Source organism: Prionailurus bengalensis, chromosome A1, assembly GCF_016509475.1.
Source record: "Prionailurus bengalensis isolate Pbe53 chromosome A1, Fcat_Pben_1.1_paternal_pri, whole genome shotgun sequence".
In the NCBI taxonomy this organism is placed as follows: Eukaryota; Metazoa; Chordata; class Mammalia; order Carnivora; family Felidae; genus Prionailurus; species Prionailurus bengalensis.
This window is the reverse complement of record NC_057343.1, coordinates 136,566,146-136,579,405: the sequence shown is the minus strand read 5'-3', so window position 1 is coordinate 136,579,405 and position 13,260 is coordinate 136,566,146. Positions and strand designations below refer to the sequence as shown.

General features: G+C 37.2%; 1 protein-coding gene across 6 annotated transcripts in view; it reads right to left on the bottom strand.

The window, feature by feature from the left end:
- The window catches only part of CDK7 (cyclin dependent kinase 7), a 60,738-nt gene that overhangs the window by 22,384 nt on the left and 25,094 nt on the right, over positions 1-13,260 (bottom strand). For 3 of the 6 annotated variants that reach the window (XM_043585507.1, XM_043585446.1, XM_043585362.1), the window contains exons 9-11: positions 9,260-9,346; positions 5,021-5,170; positions 1,479-1,626 (exon numbers count right to left, since the gene is read on the bottom strand). In XM_043585507.1, the coding sequence (XP_043441442.1) occupies positions 1,479-1,626; positions 5,021-5,170; positions 9,260-9,346 (385 nt within the window). Of the gene's footprint in view, positions 1-862; positions 1,061-1,478; positions 1,627-5,020; positions 5,171-9,259; positions 9,347-13,260 lie in introns of those variants that run through there. The other 3 variants (XM_043585274.1, XM_043585654.1, XM_043585570.1) reach the window with 2 other exon arrangements.

Sequence of the window (13,260 nt, the reverse complement as noted above, 5' to 3'; positions counted from 1 at the left end):
CTGACAGCTAACAAGGACAGGAAGCATGTGCATTAAAATCACACAAACTGAATAAGCATAGAAGCAGATTCTCCTCTAGAAACTCAGATAAGAGTCCAGTTCAACTGACACCTTGATTTTGACCTATGTGAAAACCACTGTTGAGCCAGGTCAGATATCTGGCTTATAGAACTGTGAGCTAGTAAATTTGTGTTACTTTATGCTGATACACTTACAGTAATTTTTATACAGGAAAGAAAAATAACAGTCCATAAATAAAGCATAAGAATGTAGTGTTGTATACGTAAGATAGATGTATTTTTATATATTAGATGGCTGTTAAATAAATTAGATATATATGTATTAACATGGAAGAAATAAAAAAGCTTTGAGTAAAAATAAATTATAGTATGAGATAGCCTACCATTCATATAAAACTTGGAGACTCAAAACAATACTGTATAATACTACATGCATTTTTATAAAATAGCAGTATAAAATCACGGAAAGACACTCATTTCCTGAGAGTCGCTTCCCTTTTAGGAAGCCAAAAAGGAAAAGAATGGAATGGCGTATTAAAGGGACCTCAATTTCATTTGTAGTTTTATCTTTTTTTTCCTATTTAGTATATTAACATTTGTTAACTCTAGGTCGTAGGTATATGCTACATTACTACTACTGCTTCCATTTTTAAATACTACCTCTACCCCTACTACCCCATTTTTAAATACTACTATAAATCTGTGAAGCTAGATGGGCCAGGTCATCAAAATAACTGATGATTATTTTTATTAAGGTTTCCTTAATGAATTTTCAATTCTACATTTCAGAGAATTGAATTTAATCTTACTTTTGCACTCTCATCAGAAAAATCAGAATTAAGTTTGTTTTAAAATACATTTAATAAAAATAATCCAGTTTTACATATTTTACATGTGTAGAATATTTACAAATTCCTTCTACAGCATTCATTTAACGTTTACTATTTTTCCATTAATTGCCTTTTGGACTAATTCCTTCAGTAGTAAAATACTGTCCAGTGATCTTTGTAACTAAAAAATTAGCTTCTTGGGTAATCCTCCTAGGTGAAAAAAAAATGAGGTTGTTCACATTTAATCTTATGGCAATTCTAACCAGTCATTGCATCCAACTACATCCAATATATTTTACTTGCTTTGATTTGCTAATAGCACTTGTTAAACATTAAGCATGTAGTATACCGATAAAAATTTATAAAGAAAATAAGGCACACATTGATAGTTTGTGCAACGCTGAGGTATACTCAGAAGTGCCCACATCCTTTTAAAATGTTTGGTTTAATTAAATTATTTTCAATGGAAACAAATATGGCTAAAATACCACATTCTCTACCATACACTTAGAAAAAAGCAAACAGCTCACAATCTACATTTCTTAGCTGCCCCTCTGTCACTAGCTATACATTACTTACTTGGAGTTTTCTGAATTCACTTCATTTCTTATGAAAATGAAAGTTTTACCTTGTTCCAAGGCCTGTGTTCGCTTCCGTTTTGTTGCTACAGCTGGATTTGACTGTTCCTTTAAAGTTTCCAGTGGACAGTTTGGTCTTGGCAGCTGACATCCAGGTGTTGGCCCTGGCCGATTACTGAAATACTTAGTTTTCAATGCCTTTAAAGAAAAGATACCAAAGAAAGTAGGGTTTTAAGTGAGTTATCTGAACTGTTTATGAAAATCAAAACACCAGAATTATTGAGAACATTAAAAACACTATGTGAATGCCCCACTTCCAACATGAAATTAATCTCAAGAATTTGCATGAGCAAATTACTACAAAGAAACATATAACGGTTTAAGATTGGTTGAAAATTTCATTACCTTAAGAAAAAGAGACTACCTTGTAATTTTTCTACAGTGAACAGCCTATATTAAATATGAAATATCCCTAGTTAAGACATGTATAATTCAGCTCTCTATACATAAGGGGCTCTATAGTTCAACATGTGAAGACAGCAACTTGCTTAAAAAGAACTTCAAAGTCTGTCACAACATGTATGTATATTCAAATTCCAAAGCCTGTAAATACAGATTTTTTAAAAGTTTTTTAAAAGACGGTAACAATGTATTAAAATGTATTAAAATCCAACAATTTACCACAATTAAAAATTTTACTGGGAATGAAATGAGCAAGGTTATTTCTACATAATACCTGTTCAATGTTCTATGACATGATACTTTCTTTACTTTGGTCCTGAATTCCAGTAAAAATAGTTTTATTCTAAATGACAAATTTGTCAAGTTCATACATTATTTGCATAGTACAGTTCAATAGGCACAAAAATTCCTTTTCAATAATCCTTTCAGGAATATAAAGAAATTCATACAAACTTTTCAAGCATTTCCTCTCACAACATTATTTTACATTATTTGCAGTGACAATTTAGAGATTCCTTACTTGAAGAGAGTTGCATTTCTAAAGTATGCTTCCAAATCAGCAGTTCCCTAAGTAAATTAAGCTAATCCTGAGCTATCAGAGATTTTTTTTTTTTTTTTTTTTAAATTTTTTTTTTCAACATTTATTTATTTTTGGGACAGAGAGAGACAGAGCATGAACGGGGGAGGGGCAGAGAGAGAGGGAGACACAGAATCGGAAACAGGCTCCGAGCCATCAGCCCAGAGCCTGACGCGGGGCTCGAACTCACGGACCGCGAGATCGTGACCTGGCTGAAGTCGGACGCTTAACCGACTGCGCCACCCAGGCACCCCTGAGCTATCAGAGATTTAAGAAAGGGAGACTATCTCATTACAACTTTAAGACAGATATTCATGAGTCAAAACCCATTTTAAAAAATTCATTATGGGGCACCTGGGTGGCTCAGTCAGTTAAGCATCCGACTTCAGCTCAAGTCATGATCTCACAGTTTGTGGGTTTGAGCCCACCATTGGGCTCTATGCTAACAGCTCAGAGCCTGAAGCCTGCCTCAGGTTCTCTCTCCCACTTGCGTGCGCTTTCTCTCTCAAAAACAAATATTTAAAAAATTAAAAAATAAACATTAAAGAATTTTTAAGTAAAAAATTCTATCAAAATATAACCCAAATAAGTTGTACAACTAGTATTTTTCTATAAATTTTTATTTACATGTTTTATATTTTGATTTTTACTATTAATGAAAACAACTTTCTAGATAATCGGACCTTATCTCAAATTTCTTATGATGAAGGCAGTGTGTGTGTGTGTGTGTGTGTGTGTGTGTGTGTGTGTGTGTATGGAAAGGTTAACGATAAGGTACTTATTTGAAATGAGAAGAGTGCTTCTAATCGTAAAATATCTAGCATGTATGTATGAAGGTAACGTGTACTGCCAAAAAGAGAAGGCCTATAGAAGTAAATGCATTAAACAATGATCTGGTAGTCTGTAATAAGCTTAAGTGAAAAAATATCTATTTTATATTCTTGGTATATTGTGCATAGATATGAAGACTTATGACATTTCATTTTAATCAGGGTCTTACTTTATGAAGCCAAATCATTGTACTGTGTTGCATTTCTACACTTCCCTGACACAATTTAAAAAAAAAAATTTTTTTTTAGTGTTTAATTATTTTTGAGAAAGAGAGACAGAGCCCAAGCAGGGGAGGAGCACGGAAAGGAGACACAGAATCCGAAGTAGGCTCCAGACTCTGGAGCTGTCAGCACAGAGCCCAACTCGGGGCTCAAACCCATGAACTGTGAGATCATGACCTGAGCTGAAATCAGATGCTCAACCCACTGAGCCACCCAGGCACCCCTCCCTGCCCCAATTTTAAGTGTTTGGGACACTAACCTTTTTTTGTTTTGTGCTTGTTTTTAAAACAAAGACAATGGATTTTTTTCTTTCAAATCTAATGTTCTTTTGTTTTTGTGTTGGACAGTATTTCTTCCTTCTTTTGGAAAAGCAGATATTCTTGGTCTTCTAGTTTTTTTGAGTTTGAGTCTTATTTCCCTTAAGTTAGGGTCAGTATCGATGTCTGTTCTATTCAGATTATCTTTCTGTCTCTTGTAAGCATACAGTTTTTTCTATTTTCAGGGCACCTGGCTCGCTCAGTCAGAAGAGCATGTGACTCTTGGATCTCAGGATTTTTAGTTCAAGCCCCACACTGGGTGCAGAGATTACTTAAAATCTTTAGGGGTGACTGGGTGGCTCAGTCAGTTAAGCGTCCAACTCAGGATCTCACAGTTTGTGGGATCAAGCCCCGCATTGGGCTCCGCACCGGCAGCACCAAGCCTGCTTAGGATTCTCTCTCTCCCCGCTCTCTCTCTGTCCCTCCCCTGATTCTGATTGCTCCCTCTCTAAAATAAAGCAACTTTAAAATAAAATAAAATCTGGGGTGCCTGGGTGGCTCAGTTGGCTAAGCATCTAACTTGGCTCAGGTCATAATCTCACAGTCTGTGAGTTCAAGGCCCACACTGGGCTCTGTGCTGAAAGCTTGGAGCCTGGAACCTGCTTTGGATTCTCTATGTCCCCCTCTCTACCCTTCCCCTGCTCGAGCTCTGTCTCTCAAAAATAAATAAATAAACATTGAAATAAATAAATAAAATTAAATAAAATCTTTAAGAAAGAAAAAGAAGGAACTATACCATTTTCTCCCCATTATCATTTTCTGACTATGACAATGATCAGCATGCATACCGAGACTGCATTTCATGGGGGAAGAAAACCAGAACACTTTTGGCATTAGGCTTGGCATTAATTGAAATATCATTATTTTAACAAGTACAAAACCATTCTTATTTTTTCTTCTGTAGGTAGGCTACTTGAAAGCCAATTAATTATGAAATAAATACATATTTATACGTTCCTAAGCAAAAGTAAACCCTCTTGTTGCGTATGCATGATGTAGTTTACTACCAGTCTGAATGGGGCTTGTAGCTTAGGTACAAGATAAAACTTATAACTCCTTAAAACAAAAACACATCTTTACTGTATTTAAAGAATGTTAGAAAATCTTACGATACTCTATTTTATCAGTGTCAGAGTTAAGATTATCCTCATATTTCCTAATATAAGAAAGATATGCTAAAATACCTGTGTGGCTGTAATTCGAGTACATGGGTTAAATAAAAATAAGCCTTGTATGAGATCTAACAAGTCGTCTCCTGCTGCAATGAAGATGTGTTGTAACGGGATTCCAGGAAAACTCTTAAATGTCACGAAATCTGGAAGACTACACATGTCCTGTAAAAATATTTATAATTCAAACTTAAGGACTGAAAGTCATATACATCTCAAATGAAGAACTAAAACTGTCAAATGATCTATCTAGAAAATTCCAAGAAATCTATTTAAAAACTCCTAAAATTACTGAGTAAAGCAAGATTAGAGGATACAGGATAAAGACACAAAAATTGATTGTGGTTCTATATACTGGTAACAAACGTGGATACTGAAATTTAAAATGCCATTTAGAATAATTCAAAAAGAATAATCAAATACATGAAAATCTAACAAAACACACAGGACACTTATATTAAAAGCTACATAACTGAGGTGCCTGCCTGGTTTAGTTGGTGGAGTGCTCAACTCTTGATCTTACAACAGAGTTGTAAGTTCAAGATGCAAGTTGGGTGTAGAAACTAATCAAAAATAAAATCTTAAAAAAAAAAAAATGATGAGGCCTGTCCTATTCATGGATTTGGAGATTCAATTTTGTAAGGATGAGAATTCTCCTCAAAATGATATATGGAGTTGAAGGGAATTCTTACCAAAATTCTGACAAAATCACTTTAGATTATTCTAAAATGTATGTGGGAAGGCAAAAGAACTGTAATAGCTATAACAAGTTTGAAAAACAACAAAAGTGGAGGAATCAATCTACCTGATTTCAACACTTAATGCATAGCTACTTTAATTAAGACTGTGGCATTAAGCAGAAGGACAGGTATAGATCAAAGGAACACAAGACAGAACCCAGAAACAGATCCCCACAAATATGCCCAACTCATTGTTTTGATATATTGTCTTATTTTATTCAAATAATAAACCAAATATAAACAGATGTTAAAGACTGGTCTTTAAACATTCTAGTCAACAATGCCATGCTTCCCTATGATCTCAAAGACATAAAACTATATCCACACATCAGTGGTCACCAAAACATTCAGCAGAGGGTCCGTAACTGTGAGGCTGTTTGAGAACTCTTTTGACTATTTTTTCCAAGCTCTGAGTAACTCCAGGAATCTAAGCAGGGAGAAGAGGAACCAGCTCAATCTTGGCATACTGCCAAAATGTGGCCAATCAAGCTTTAAGTGTCCACCAGCACCTGGGCCTTCTCCAGGTTACCAACAAATTAGGCCATGGTCCCAGGATGGAAAGTCCACTGCCCCAGACAGCTGCTGAGTCTACCCAACTGACTTTTTTTTTTTAATGTTTATTTTTGAGAGAGAAACAATGTAAGCAGGGGAGGGACAGAGAGAGAGAGGGAGACACAGAATCCGAAGCAGGCTCCAGGCTCTGAGCTGTCAGCACAGAGCCTGACTTGAACCCATGAAGTGGGAGATCATGACCTGAGCCAAAGTCGGACTGTGAACCGACTGAGCTATCCAGGCGCCAACTGATTTTTGACAACAATGCAAAGCAATCCGATGGAAAGATAGTCTTTTCAACAAATGGTGCTAAAGCAACTGGACCATACACAGGCCAAAAAAAAAAAAAAGACCTTTGATCAAAGTCTCACACCTCACACAAAAATTAACTCAAAAAGGATCACATACTGAAATGACAAATGTAAAACTATAAAACTATTTACAGTTTTAACTTTTTTTATAGTTTTGTCGAAAAATCTTTGAGATAGGCAAAGAGTTCTTTAACTTGACATCAAAACAAGGATTTGTAAAAGGACAAACTGATAAAATAGACTTCATCAGAATTAAAAACCAAACAATCCAATCACAAAATGGGGACCTGGCTGGCTCAGTGGGTAGAGCATGTGACTCTTGACTTCAGGATGGTGAGTTCGAGCCCCATGTTAGGTACAAAGATTACTTAAAAAAACCATAAAATACAATTCATTGAAAAAATGGGAAAAAAACATGAAGAGACATTTAACTAAAGATATACAGATGGCCAATAAGCACATGAAAACATATCCAACACCATCAGTTATTAGCGAAATAATTAAAATCACAATGAACTGTCACTACACAACCATCAGAACACTTGAAATAAAAAAGTGACAACACCAAATGCTGGAGAGGATGCAGAGAAAATGGGTCACTCATTTATGGCTGGTAAGAATATAAAATGGTACAGCCAGTCTGAAAAACAAATTAGCAGTTTTTTAAATTAACTACACAGCTACCATAGAGCTCAGCAACTGCTCTCCTGAGCATTTAGTCTAGAGAAATAAAGGCTTATTTTTATACAAAAAAACCCACAAAAAACAAACAAAACCCTACACATAATGTTTATAGGAGCTTTATTTTTAACAGCTCCAACTGGAAACGACGAAGGAGTGAATGGTTAAACACACTGTGGTACATACATACCATTCAGCAATAAAAATGAACAAATTACTGATATATACAACCTGGATGAATCTCCAAAGAATTATGCTGAATGTGAAAAAAGGCAAACCTAAGAAGTTACATAGTATGCGATTCTAGTTCTATTCTGGAAATGACAAAGTTACAGAAGGGAGAACAGATTAGTGATTGCCAGGGATTAAAGAGGGAGTGGGAATGGAAGGAAAGTAGGTATGGCTAAAAAAAGGGCAACATAAAGGATCTTTGTGGTGACGCCCCTGTATGTTAATCCTATCAACGTCAGCATGCTGGTCATGATATTGTACTAACTTTGTACGAACCTGGGTAAGGAGTTCAAGGAATATCTCAATTATCTCTTACAACTAAAATCTACAATCATCTCAAAATAAGTATAATTTTCAAAAATCTAAGGAAAATATCAGTAAAGCAGTTACTGTTTAGCAAATCATGCCTGGGGTGCCTGGGTGGCTCAGGTGTTAACCACTTCAGGTGAGGTCTTGATCTCACAGCTCATGAGTTCGAGCCCCACGCTGGGCTCTGTGCTGTCAGCTCAGAGCCTGGAGCCTGCTTCTGCGTCTTCCTCTCTGTCCCTCCCCTACTTGCATTCTGTCTCTGTCTTGCTCTCAAAAATAAATAAACATTAAAACAATTAAAAAAAAAAAAAAGACAAAAAATCATGTCTAAGAGGGGAAAAAAGAAAATCATGTCTAAGAGAAAAGTACTGTACACAGATCCACACTGCACTCCTAGCTCTGATAATGTGTGGCCTTGGGTAAATAAGTTATTTATCCTCAGTAAACCTCACTTGTCTCAAATAAACTGGGACTAACAGTACCTACTTCATAGGATTGTTGGGAAAATGACATATAATTTATGAAAAGCCTGTCATGATGGCATATAATGTGTTTAATAAATGATAGCTACTAAAGCATGTTTTACAATGAGTACATATAGCAAACTTTCAATTAGAAAGTTGAGGAAGTAACAGCACAAAAAAAACTCCTTACACTAAATTTCAGTTTCAGATAATTTTATCAGTTTTAACCAGAAGGCAGAGTCTGATTAAAATTTATCTTTTGTAGTAGTTATTTATTCTCCAGGAGATGGGGCTATAACAGGAAGGAAAATCTAAAGGTTTACAGTTTTAATTTAAGAATAGTCAAGTTAGATTATCTTACTAAACTATGATATATACAATTTAGCAACTTAAATTGGTGTAAATTTTACTCACGACTTAAGATTTCTTTTTTGTAGACAATATAATGGATTAAAAATATGCACAATACTGAGACATCTTAACTGTTAGTGAAAATTCTACAAATACCCCCTAAATCCACCAAGATGTTGATGAACAAACATGAATACCCATTAAAATAAAATATGCAGCTATTAAAAAGAAAAACGTCAGAATAAAAAAGAAAAAGGTCAGTTACAAACGTCAGGTAAAAAGATCAAGTTGGTGGCAAAAAGTTTACATGGCATGATCCTATTTTTATTAAAGAAAAGATAAAATATGTAATTGTGTAAGTATATGTTTATGTATGTATCTTCACAGCAAGACGTTCCACCAAACTGACAGTGATTAACCCTGGGATGGAGGAAGGGCAACATGTACATGGGAGGCTGGATACCATACCACAATTTTAACTTTCTACTTGGTATAAATTTTGCAGAGTATATATTACTAGTAAATTAAGACGTGAATACATTTCTTTAAGAAATACCTACACGACAACAACATATAGAATCCTAACTACATTAAAGAACATGTATGAAGGCTTACAGGCCACTGTTCCTCAGTTGGTGTGCCCAAAGTTTCAAATATTCTTGTTAGTTGATCAAGATCTGAATCTCCTGGCAAAAAAGGAACCTGAAAGAGAGCAAGACACAGGTATTTCAAGGTGTTTTGTAATAGTTACACAAGTAATACTGTAAACTTAATAAGAAAACCTAAACTGTAACAAAAATCAAAATGTAGTTTGAGGTGTACTGGATATGGCATTATGTCCTACGCTGCCAACCAAGTAAACAGTACCATCCTGCTCATTTTATTCACTCTTTAATAATCACCATGTACATGATCTCACAGTTCATGGGACCGAGCCCCACTTCGAGCTCTGCGCTGGCAGCTCAGAGCCTGCTTGGGATTCTCTCTTTTTGCTACTCCCTCGCTCATGTGCACTCTCCCTATCTCTGTCCCTCTCTCAATAAATAAATAAACATTAAAAAAAAAAAAAAACCACCATGTAATAGGCACTGTGCTAATTAACTAAGCCCTAGGTATTTAAAGAAGGGAACAAGACAGTCCTCACTCTCCTATGGGGTAGATGTGGGGAATGCTGGTAATACAAATAAGGGGGTCTTTACAAGATGATGTTTTCAGTCAGAGTACAGGATTCTAGCCCACACAGAATAGCACCTAACCCAATTTAGCTATGTCAAGGAAGGCATCCTAGAGGAAGCAGCAGTGAAAGCTGAAAGATGAAAGAGTCAGAGGAAAAGTCTAAAATGGAGGAAAACTATTCTAGCTAAAGTGAAGGAGAGCAAAGGCTGGCAGGTAGGCAGAACATATTTACATTACAATCTAATTTAAATAATATCTTGGCATGCTAATTCTCTGAAGAGGTATAATGATGAACTTTAAAAGGTAAGTGATTACAAGTTAAAAATTAGAAGCTAATAAATAATTAAAATCCTTGCTATATATAGACACTACTTTCCAATTCGTTCTCAAACATCTGTGTAAATATACAGAAAAGTAAAAAAGCATTTACTGTGAATAACAGGCCTTTCACAGTTAAACGCCTTCAAAAGTTTATAAACGCATTGAAAAGACCAGATTAAGTACCAGGTCTCCAACACTTCTACTACCGTGGACCACTACCAATTGCCCCCAATACTGCCAAAAAAGCATTTAACTCTGCCAGTTATCAATTTACTCGAGCTCACCCTTTTTGCCTTCTCTGAGAAAATAGATGTAGGTCTTTAACGACTGTCCTTTTGGGGGCTCCTGGGTGGCTCAGTCAGTTAAGCATCTGACTCTGGCTCAGGTCCTGATTCACAGTTCATGAGCTCAAGCCCCGCTTCAAGTGAGCCCTGCTTCTTTCTCTCCCTCCTTCTCTCTGACCCTCATGGGATTCTCTCTCTCTCCCTCTCTCTGCCCCTCACCCATTTGTGCCCTCTCTCTCTCAAAAAAAACCACAAAAAACAAAAACGTATTTTTCTTTTGCCAGCTGAAGCTCTGACAATGGAGGCTGCGGGAGGAATATTATAGGAAGACGACTTTTGCTTCCCAGTTCTAGCTCGCTGGCCCAGTACACCCCCTGCAGTACTCTGAGCTTCTCTAGCAACAGGTTCCTGCCACTGTGGGCAGTTTCTTCATTGCCCAATGCACAGAGCAGCTTCCCTCTAGAGAGGGTTGAGTAGCAGAGTGCCTCCAGAAAACCTCCCCTGAACAGCTTTCCTCCACATGCAAAAGAAAAGATTTCCAACAAGTTCTGCCAACACAGCTCCACGGCAACTTCTATGTCATCCAGTGAGACACAGTGTGTGCCCTTTTCATTTTTTTTTTAATGCTTTATTTTTGAAGGAGAGAGGGAGACAGAGCATGAGCGGGGGAGGAGCAGAGAGAGAGGGAGACAGAATTCGAAGCAGGCTCCAGGCTCTAAGCTGTCAGCACAGAGCCCGATGTGGGGCTCGAACCCACAAACTATGAGATCATGACCTGAGCTGAAGCCAGATGCTCAACCGACTGAGCCACCAAGGCGCCCCTAGTGTGTGCCCTTTTCAACAAGGTCTAGATCTCAGTCCTTGCGTCCTCTTCCTTGGGTGCTCTATCTCAGTCCTAGGGTGGTTGCTCCTTCTGTGTGCTATTCCTACATTCTTCAGAATTCAGAGTAACTTTCTATTAGTCAACCTTCATTATTCCAATTTCTTATAACTAATTCTTTATATTAAACTTCCCTCTTTAAATTAATGGGTGGTTTCTTTTTTCTGACTGGATCCAGATTTAATATAACTCCTATGTATAACACTGACTGCACTATTATATATATGAAATGTGTACCCAGAAAAAGAAACTTGAACTTATATTAAATAACATTTTGCAAGTATTTTTAGGCATGCTAACATTTTCTTCTCATACCTCAAAATACTATCTCCTACTTTGCAGACTAATGATGTAAAAACTGTACTCAAGGGACACTCGTCATGATAGCCTTAGTTTCATGGGCAAGCTGGCACTTTAATTATATTTTTTAAGAATGAGTGTTTAGGTATGATGTAAAGTATTTTTTTCAAGTTTATTTTTGAGAGATATAGAGTGCATGGGCATGTATGTGCATGTGCAAAAGACAGCAGGGGAAGGGCAGGGAGAGAGGGAGAGAGGAAGTGAGGGAGAGAGGGAGAGAGGAAGTGAGGGAGAGAGGGAGAGAGGGCTTAACTGAATGAGCCACCTAGGTGCCCTTAAATTTTTTTAAGTATTTATTTAAGGTAATCTCAGGGCGCCTGGGGGGCTCAGTTGGTTAAGCAACCAACTTCAGCTCAGGTCATGATCTCGCAGTTTGTGAGTTGGAGCCCTGAGTCAGGCTCTGCGCTGACAGCTCAGAGCCTGGAGCCCATTTCTGATTCTGTGTCTCCCTCTCTCTCTCTGCCCCTCCCCCACTCATGCTCTCCTTTTCCTTCAAAAATAAACTTAAAAAAAAAATTTTTTTTTTTCAACGTTTATTTATTTTTGGGACAGAGAGAGACAGAGCATGAACGGGGGAAGGGCAGAGAGAGAGGGAGACAGAATCGCAAACAGGCTCCAGGCTCTGAGCCATCAGCCCAGAGCCCGACGCGGGGCTCGAACTCACGGACCGCGAGATTGTGACCTGGCTGAAGTCGGACGCTTAACCGACTGCGCCACCCAGGCGCCCCCCAAATTTTTTTTAAATGTAATCTCTACACCCAATGTGGGGCTCAAACTCATGACCTTGAGATCAAGAGTCATCGCAAGCTCCTCAAATAGGTCCAGCCAGATACCCCATGATGTGAAAATTTTAAATCATAATGGGCTACCTGATGTGTGAACTTTGGATGTCAATTTGAATAAACCATAAAAGACATTTATGATAAAAAGTGGGAAATCTGAACACAGGGTACTAATTTATCCTTTTTTCTCCCAGATTTCTGGGATTTGTGGCATAAAAAGTATGGTGTCAGAGAATAATAAAATAAAGCTGGTCATGTGTTCAAAGCTGGTTAAGCTGGCTGGTGGGTACACTGACGCTCATTTTACTATGTTCTCTGATTTTGCATGTTTAACAATACAAATACTAAAAAGGCATTTTTCTCCTAAAGGGAAGAGTTGCTTTGGAACTAGAACTGGAAACATTTTCTTTTGTATTATTAATACATACACTGTGTTCAAATATTATTAATAGACTCAGAATAAAAATTATGAGTCTTTGACCCATCACCCCAACTTATTACTATATAACTTGTTCAGTGCCAACTTTGTATTAAATTTCCCTTCTTGTACAATAATTTGGTTTCCCTAGGGGCGCCTGGCTGGCTCAGTGGGTTAGGCAACCGACTCTGGATTTTTTAGCTCAGTTCATAATTTCACAGTCATAGGATCAAGCCCCGAGTCAAGCTTCTCGCTGAGCATGGAGCCTGCTTGGGATTCTCTCTCTCCCCCTCTATCTCTGACCATTCCCTGCTCGTGCGCACACATGCTCTCTCTGAAAATAACTAAGGTTGAAAAAAATAGTAACTTAATTTTTCTAGAAGTAAGGATTTCTT